Below are 9,344 nucleotides of genomic sequence, written 5' to 3'. Positions count from 1 at the left end.
GTAAGGCCTCAATCTCATTTTCACATAACATTTTACCATAAATCTTAAGTGTCATCTGCTGATTTGATATAGTTTGTAATATTCTATGTCATTGATGTATATGACAAAAAGGGGTGGCACCAGAAAGGACCCGTGGGGTATCCCACTCACCACATGTGACTCGATCCTAACACTTTCTGCGTTTTACTAATGTTAAAACGAGAATGTATATAATTTGTGGTCAAACATTAATGACGGAGAATGTAAATTAAAACTACAATTGTACTGGCTAACCGGCGTTCAAGAAGTGAAAAGAAATAATAGTGACTACCTGTTCCTATCTCATCATCATGGCGACCTGCTCACACCTTACCCTCATGGAAAAATGACAACCTGCTCGGAGCAGGTCATTTTGCCATACTGTCAAAATTCAAATGTTTATTCAGGTAAAATACATACATACAAGGTGTGATACAAACATTGATGGATTTATAGATAGAGCTAGTACATACAATGCCTAAAGCCACTATTACGCAAAGCGTTTTAGGCACCGTCATTTGTCAATTTTGTCATGTCAATAATGATGAAGTGGGAGGAGGCTACTCTCACCTCATCATTTTGGCACCATGGTGATTTTCTCTCACCTCGTTACCATGGCAACAATGATGACCTGCTCCGACATAATCATCATGGCAACAATGATGGAGACCTGCTCTCGGCTCTCAACTCAAAATCGAATGGTATCTGCTGTAGGTTCTAGAGCCGGTTGGGCTGAAACAATGGACAGAATAATACTCCATTTCGTCGGGGACAAAGTGTGTATATAGGCTTTGGCTTGTGTCGAGATCTCTCAGAACCGAACTACTGACCTCCCACCGGATGCAACCCCCACAACAGTTTCCTAAATCCGGGGTACCATTTTATTGCTCGGCGAACAGCGGCATTAGGTGAAAGGAAACATGCTCAACCACTTCTATCCCGACCGGGAATCAAACCCTGGATCCCCGATTGTGAATCGAAAAAGGAGGGAGGGAGTTGTCGGGGGAAAGCGCCAAGCCATTACGGAAAAGGGAAGCGAAGGGAACTATCAGAAGAACGCGTCAAGCCATGCTGTATTTTAGAAACAGTTTGATTTAATGAGAGTGTAGTGATGAGGACATATAATCACAGTATTCAGAGGCAACGTTCAGCCCACAGTTGTGCCCAGCGCTACTCACACCGTCACCCTGAACAAATCGGTTCAGGGTGAACCGATTTGTTCATTGATGCATCACGCTATTGTGATTTCTGTGTGTACCGTCACTCTCTTTCCCTCGCTTTATTACAAATATCTGTATATGCAGGAAATTCATTCGTCAATCTATTTTGCAGGAAGAACGGGAGATATATGGATCATCCAATATGGTTAGCAGCCTTCTATAGAACTTACCACTGCTAGGCTTCGGCTCGGCTACAATTAAGTACCTGTGGGAGTTAGCACCACCTCCTGCTGTAGGCTTGAGGATGTGAACACTGTCAGCAGAACTATTCACATACGTTGTGACACTAAACTAAATACGGTAAAATTGTTAATTCAGAGATAACTATCAAAAACGTTAAAAAATTTTTAAGTACATCATTCCTAATGATGTACTACCAGAAATCTTTGTCAAGTATAAAAGGTCGGGGAGGTAAAGAGAGACCCGGGCACAGCCGGATACCGGTCTAGTATAGCTGTAAATGTATCAGCTTTGCATAATATATATATATATATATATAATTTAAATTGTGTGATTTAAAGCAGTATTAGACAACCAAACGAGGAAAGGGAGGTTATACAACACAAGACAAAACCATCACCAAACGTACTTAAATATAACGTACAGGTAATTATTTACAAGAAACATGCACCAAGATACATATGCCATGGATACCACCCTACATGTTACCTTCCCTCAGGACACCTCACAAACCTTTGCGATCTTGGGGATTGGGGAGACATCTCCCGTCACGCAGGGTGCAGCCGCACCTCCACAGATCTCCAGTATCATCTATTGATACTGGTAATGGCTCAAAAGGGCCTCCACTTACGGGCTTTTCATGCCCGTGCCACCTTTTGGGTGGCTTAATCTTCTTTTTGCTGTCTTCTATCACGGCGAGTCCGCCTCCTAGCGCTGGGCTCCTTCCCTGTGTGCACAACGTAATAACTTACCGGTTACCGCAAACAGTTCACTTTCAACGACCAGGCCCATCTTGTTCCAACAGAAACAAGCATTGCTTTCTTGAGGACTGCCTTCCGCCGTCCAGCGTACCTCTCACAACACCTCTAAGGAAAGAAAAATCCTATAGTATGAAGGTAACTACACCTGTTTCCTTGAGACCACAGCCTTCCACCGAGGAACAGAAAATGAGGTCAAATACGGTCAACAGATGGTGTTAATGTTGTCACAACAATCATAAATATTATAATTATTATAAATATCTAGATAACTATCAAGGTTGTTTGAGGGTGAGGGGGGGAGGGTTGAGGTTTCTCATGGTAATATTGAAATTTAAATTGAAATAAGTTTATTGAGGTAAAATACACACAAAGGGATGAGGTAGCTCAAGCTATTCTCACCCCGTTCAGTACATCGTGTTAATACATACATAGACACACATCACAAACAATAAACATATTACCGAACATTCTGAGGCATATACATTTCCTCCTTTACACCTCATGGTAATAGATTTGCTCTGAGGATAGGCTCCTGGATCAATATCCTCCATCTTTGTTTACATATATGTTGTTAAAGGATTTGGCGGGTCGTATTCCGGAGAAAAATTAGGTTTAAGGACCTGCCCGAAACGCTATGTGTGCTAGTGGCTTTATGTGAATGTAAGAACTCTTGTACAGTATATATAAATACAAAAACTTAAGGATTGACGCCTAGTCAATCCTCCCTCGTTGCCAAATACTAGGTCTAGGAATATTTAAGTTCGGTGTTTATTTTTTTCGGACTCTATACAAAATAGTACAAAAAGTGGCTTACCAGTGCTTAATTACTAGATATTGGTACAAGCGACCACTTAATTACAAAAAATATTATCAAACAGGAGGATGGGTTGTTAGTAGCCCTCAACTTCCTTAATGTTAGCTGTAATTAAGACTTGGTCAAGTCTTTGCAAGCATGTACTACTTACGTTACAACATATGTAATAATATAATTAATTGAATTTGATTAAATAAAAATAATAGTACAGTAATATTAATTAATTATAAAATAAGGGACCGCGGGCAAGCAGATTGGTGAATGGGTCCGCTATGAGACCAGCGAGCAGCAGCCCCCCACCCCAAGGCCAGCTGGGCGCTGTCAGACCCGGGTGTTGTTGTCGTGAATTAGATCCAACACATATTGAAAGCGTCGTCATCTCTCCCAAGCTCCAGTTGTGTTCGCGAGTGGGTATTCGTCCTGAAAAAAATATATTTTAAAGCAGTATTCAGATAACCAGTACTCCCTGGAGTACAGTTTCGGCGAGTTTACTTGCTGTAGCTTCTACCAGCTGTTTTTAGTTTATTTATTATGCACCCCATACCCATCTTGTGAGCGGTAGTGGAAAGGGTTACAGAGGCACTTAATGGGCTCAGGGACTGAACCCCCCAATTCATTTAGCTAAGCAAGTTACAATCTTGATGAGCTAGTTACAAAATTCAGTTTAAGTCGTTACATCAACAATGGGTCCGAGATCGACCACAAGTACAGTTTCTAACGAGTTTGGTATATTGGCTTCACTAGTTTGCCTAACTCCTGTTCCCCACAATTGTACATTACTCATATGTTCTTTGTACACACAGTCTTTTGAATAAAATTATTTTAATTTATTTTTTTAATGTTAGTGTCATTTTGTTTGGTGGTTGTTTCTTCTATCGTCTAGTTTTGGCATATTTAATGCCTCTAACCTCACCTTGTAGCTCGTGTCTTTCAGTTCTGGAAGCCCTTTAGTTGTATGTATTTGCACCTTTTCCAGTTTTTCTATTTGCTGCTTAAAATACTGTATAGGCATCATACAACTGTTGAATATTCTAACTTTGCTCTCACAAATGTCGTGAACAATATTTCTTTAGTATTTCACCGTCCATGTACTTAAAAGTTATTCTGAAAATTGGAAAAGCATAGTGTAGGCTCCTTGCAGTGTTCTTTCTGGTCCTCGGGTGACAGTTTTCTATCTAGAACCATTACTAGATCTTTATCAGAATTTTTAAAATCTTTTTCATATAATTTGTAGGTTGTGTATGGTCTGTTTTCTTCTATTCCACATTTCATAGCTTGGCATTTATTCACATTATATTTAATTTGCTAAGTGGTGCTCCATACAGTTTTGTCCAGGTCTTCTTGAAGGGCATGACAATCGTCTAAGTTTCTTATCTTCTCTAGTATCTTGGCATTGGCAAACATGTTCATATAATTCTGTATTGCTTCTGGTTGGTCGTTTATCTGAACAATGAACATTACTTTTGCAAGAACGGAATCCTTTGGTACTTGTGGCATTTCTCCAGTCTGATACATTCTCTTGATTACTGCCCTCATTTTTCTGTTAGAAAAATTTTCATCCATGTTAAAAGCCTTCCTGTCACTCCTCCAGTATGTTCCAGTTTCCAGAACAACCTTTTATGTGGGACTCTGATGATGGATTGAATTGAATCTCCTCTGTCTCAACTTCCTAACTAGGTAGCAAGTCCATGGGGGCACAGACTGACATGTCTGGCATAAGTACAATGTCCTGGGTGGACTCTGGCTTGGGGAATTGACCGAGGGTTTCCTCAGGAAAAGGCATTTCATGGTACAATACTTGATGGCATGTTTTTTAATACGTCCTATAATACTAATTATTTCAGATTCTCATGACAAGGATAGCCATGTATTAGGGTTACCATTTTAGTAATTATATATATTAAGATAGTCATTATTTTAAATCTTTAGTATGAAGTTTTCAAATTTTGTTTTTAATAACTAAAGAAGCCAGGCTTTGGGCTGGTCTTCAAAAGCAGAAAAACATGAACCTTGTTGCAGTTTATATAAATAGTAAATAGTTTTGTATGTTAAATCTTTCAAAGCCTAAACTTCAAATGCTGTTCAGTATTTTATTATTAAATCATGTGTTGTAGTATAACTAATAGTTTGTCACCTGCAGGAAAGTGTTTTTCAGCTGCCACAATGATACTCGTGGTCTCCCACATTTCTGGCCATCGGCAATTGTGGTGCATTCATAACAAACATATGACTGGAGGCAAACTTTTAGAAGCATTATTGGAACGAGAGGTAAGAGTTGTTGTTTGTACGCCTCTTGTTAGCACGTGGTTAAGTAGTTATGTGCAGTGTAGCTTTAGGTATTTCTTGTGTTAAAAATGTCGAAAGTTAAGTTTTCAGTTAAAATCGTGCAAAAAAGCAAGCATACTGTACCAAAATGGTACAGTATATAATTTTTATGTATCTTGCATTTACTAGCCAAAGTACAAGTTGTTGCAAAAGTATTTACAATATTTAAGGGAGTAAGTAGATCTGTATGTAATTTTGGTAAGTTTAGAAGTATTGTAAATTGTTATATTTTATATTACTACTGTTTTTGTTTATAGGGCCAGGCATCAGATGTGGTTTTGCAGTCAGAGGGTCGCATCTTGTCTCCCACATCACAAGTGTTTGAAGATGCAACTGTTGTCGCCACTCTCCGACTTCCAGGAGGGAAAGGTGGCTTTGGTTCCATGCTTAGAGCAATTGGTAAGAAATTTGTGATAAGTATATAATTTTAAATTATTTCTACTGTACTTGCACAGATGTACTCAGCCCTGCCATTTGTATCATTACAATACAGGTAGTTTATTATTTAAACTGTAACTGTAAGTGAAAAAGCAGTAGAGTACAGTAGAGCAGTTGCACAGTAGAGCAGCTGTAACCAAAGTGTCTTGGGATTTAGTCCTTGATGTGGTTCACATTCTTGGGATCTTGAATGTGCTCATGGATGATCTCTCCTGGATTGTTCAGATTATTATGGCGTCAGAAGTTGACGTGGCCACCTTTCAGTTGATATGCGACATGTATGGTCACATATTGTGGCCCAACTTGAACTGCACAGTAGAGCAACTGTCTCGCTTCTTGCAGGGCGGCATCCAATCCCAGACGATTCAGTTGGTTAGGTAAACAAATTTTATACTATAAATATTTAGTATATAAATGATAGGGATAATAAAAAGTAATGTATGTATACACTAAGCATTTCCCAAATATAACTTTCTTACAGTAATCCTTTGGGTATGAGATTTTTGGTATAAAATATAAATGGTGTAAAATGAAGATTAAGACTTGAATTTAAGTCATGCATCACATTGTCTGAATCGTTCACTTCATCTGTATGCTGTTGTTTCTTAAATCCCCATATATAATCAGACACTGATAAAGAGAATTAACATATAATTGTTTAACAGGTGCTCAAATTGAAAAGACCACGAACCGTGAGGCTTGCAGAGACTTGAGTGGCCGACGCTTGAGAGATATTAATGAGGAAAAGAGGTAAAGTATATAAATTATGCCTTTATATTTTAACAGGTTGAACATTAGAAAATTTGGAAAAGGGATACTATATGGGGACAGAATTTAGCTTCATCTTTTATTTACCTGTTGATCTTTTCCTCCAGTGGCCATTGTCAGGATTGTAAGTTGGTAGCTTGAGGGGAGGTGGCCTCCCATTATCTCTAACAGCTCTATTTGGAACTAAAAGTTTGTTTGCTCTTATGGCACTAGCAGTTAGGTGGTTTTATTAGTTTACTAATCATAAGAGAACAAGAGGCCAACCCCAATCAGTCTGGCTGCCCCTGTACCCCAGACCATTTCCCTTGCAAAATTTGGTGAGGCTAGCCCAAATTGTCTGGCCTCCAACCTTGAACAGACAAACACACATTCTTATAGATATAAATTGCTCTTATTCAAACTACCTTTATGCAAGTTCCCATACATTAATGAAACCTACATGTCATTCAAATGGCAAGTTATGAATTATAAATGTATTTTTATAATTCTTATTCATATATTTTACCAGATTGAAGGACTTCATTAGCAAGAAAGCAGAGAGAGAACATGAAATACAGGAACGGAAGCGTCAAAAGTTTGAAAAGTTGAAAGAAACTCCTAAGCACACATTCCAAAATGATTTATATTACCAGCAGAGGAAACAGAGGGAGAAAAACCTTTATGACTCCTTAGATAAAGGTGAGTCTTGAACTGTTTATTACACAACACTTGATAAATAAGAAATATATACTGAATTTTATATCCTTAATTGGTCAACATCAGGTGTGTAGTTCTGGAGCTAAGGAATTACAATACCTAAGACATTGTTACCTAATTATATGTACATGCATGTGTAGGGGGGCTGCAAAGCACACAATACAATTAAAACCGGTACACATCCTTCCACTCCTGTGCAGAACCTGAATAGGTACGGCATTTTCTTTCCCTTGGAAAGAAAATTGTTTGTAAACGAAAATAAGATAGTCCATGTACCTCATTTAGGAAGCTAGGTCAAATCCTGGAGAATGGGCCCAGCAAGGAGGCATAACTAGGATGTGCATGTAGACTACCCAATGACGGGCTTCAATAAACTGTATTTGGGATGGGGAGAGCAATGCATCACACCCAGATAAGACACTACATCAAGAGAACTGGAACATCATGAGGAGACTGGGCCTAATACTCTCTTCCCTTTCAGACACAACTGTGTAAATAATTATGCAAGAACTTCCTGACTTCTGTACCCTGTAGTTATTATATCCTATGTGCTGTTTACATCACCCTGCTTGTATACTGAGATGTGTTGGTCTGAGGGTGCCTTCATGTTTTCTAAACACATCTACAGTAGTTATACAGTATTTAAAATTTTAATAAATTATGAAGTATTGTACAGGTACTATATTTATTGGTTGTTTTAAGAATGCAGTACAGTATTTTACTAAAATCACAATGTAGTTAGTGTCAGGTGTAATGGATTGGAATTGTTTAGAATAATTATTTGCCATGCCAATAAATGTAAAAAAAATATACTGTATATATACAAAATGTTCTCATGATTTTAGTATGAAAATAATTATGATGTTTTCTAGTATAGCAATGTATCTTAAAAAAATTGCATTGGAGGGATTAAGTGTAATTTGTCTTGTTAGAAATGACTTGGTGGCAAAAAAAAGCCTACAGTATTGTGTTGATAACTTAGCATCAGCAATGTGTTCGTGATGTCACATATCAAACGAGAAAAAGGCACAGTATATTCCCCATGCCAGTATTTTGTGTACTTGTGAACCTTTTGTGTGATGCTTCTGTTGGCATATTAATTTTCAAAGTGAGAAGTAATGTATATGTAATACAGTAATGTACATTTTGAAATTGTTTAAAATCTATTCAAAAACTTATTTCAGCTTTTGAAAATGTGAATGGAAGTGGTCCCTCTGGTATCAAGAGACAGGGTTCAAACATCAAAGAGGAAACGGTCTCCAAGACTAAGAGAGGAAGATTCATGGAGTACGTACTTAATGTTGCATTATTATTATTATTATTATTAAGCATTTTCTTGAATTATTTGATGAAAATAAGCAGTCTGAGGCACTATTAGAATGTAATGTAATATTACGTTCTGATAGTGTTCTAATTACATTTAACCTATTATTGTTGCACCTAAGTTACCATCTCATTGTTCTGCATTAAAAATAAAAATAAATAAATGTTGCATTATTTCGACAGTGACTTGGATGTATCGAGTGAAGACGACAGCGAGATTGATGACGAGTCGCCATGTGCAACAAAGAGCAGCAGAATGAGTGAAAATGAAAGTGCTACAGAAAAGGAAGATAATGTAGTAGTTTCTGCCGATAATTTATCGTGTAAAGAAACCAGCGATGAAGACAGTGACCATGCAGAGGAAACTAGCAAGAATGTCCATCACGTTAATGATGTCATATGAACAAAAAGTGACACGCCTGATAACACTTCAGGGAAGCCTGGTTCTGACATGAAAAGTGAGCAACACGCATAATTTTGTGCTAATTAGGATTAAAAATTGACAAGCCTAGGTGAATGATTTAAATATACAAAAGCTTACTTAATGTTTTTAAATTCCACGTTGAAGTTTTGCCATTTCTAATTTTGTTTAATTTGATTGTATAAATGGTATCATTAAACCTTTATCTACTGTGAAATTTCATGGGGTTATTGATATTACCCAAATATTTTATCAGCATAGTTAAACATTTAACTCGTAACTACACACCCTAAAATTAGGTAGATTTTTTGGTGCATATAAAAAAGAAAATAGTTTTTCATTTCTGTATCATAAAACACAGCTTTCTGAAGCTGGGGGGG

The 9,344-nt window shown here is 37.6% G+C and overlaps 1 protein-coding gene across 2 annotated transcripts; it reads left to right on the top strand.

The window, feature by feature from the left end:
* The first annotated feature begins 3,268 nt into the window (after positions 1 to 3,268).
* LOC123746067 (splicing regulator SDE2) lies at positions 3,269 to 9,186 on the top strand. Of its 2 annotated transcripts, none has more exons than XM_045727306.2 (7): positions 3,269 to 3,400; positions 5,134 to 5,261; positions 5,576 to 5,717; positions 6,422 to 6,506; positions 7,033 to 7,202; positions 8,405 to 8,507; positions 8,727 to 9,186. In XM_045727306.2, the coding sequence occupies exons 2-7, from the start codon at positions 5,157 to 5,159 to the stop codon at positions 8,944 to 8,946; spliced, it is 825 nt and encodes a 274-aa protein (XP_045583262.2). In that variant the 5' UTR covers positions 3,269 to 3,400; positions 5,134 to 5,156; the 3' UTR covers positions 8,947 to 9,186. The 2 variants fall into 2 exon arrangements, with proteins under 2 accessions (XP_045583262.2, XP_069170332.1); XM_069314231.1 differs by lacking the exon at positions 3,269 to 3,400 and adding an exon at positions 3,662 to 3,698.
* The last annotated feature ends 158 nt before the right edge of the window (positions 9,187 to 9,344 follow it).

This window comes from Procambarus clarkii, chromosome 78 (genome assembly GCF_040958095.1).
Source record: "Procambarus clarkii isolate CNS0578487 chromosome 78, FALCON_Pclarkii_2.0, whole genome shotgun sequence".
Classification (NCBI taxonomy): Eukaryota; Metazoa; Arthropoda; class Malacostraca; order Decapoda; family Cambaridae; genus Procambarus; species Procambarus clarkii.
The sequence above is the reverse complement of the archived record's forward strand: the minus strand, read 5'-3'. Positions and strand labels throughout refer to the sequence as shown.

What these genes read in the sequence shown, in the direction of transcription:
- LOC123746067 (XM_069314231.1), top strand. Translation starts at nt 3,677, where the DNA reads ATGGGTCCGAGATCGACCACAA. An exon ending in AAGCATTATTGGAACGAGAG is followed by an intron (nt 5,262 to 5,575) that starts GTAAGAGTTGTT and finishes TTTTGTTTATAG; the next exon opens with GGCCAGGCATCAGATGTGGT. An exon ending in TTCCATGCTTAGAGCAATTG is followed by an intron (nt 5,718 to 6,421) that starts GTAAGAAATTTG and finishes ATTGTTTAACAG; the next exon opens with GTGCTCAAATTGAAAAGACC.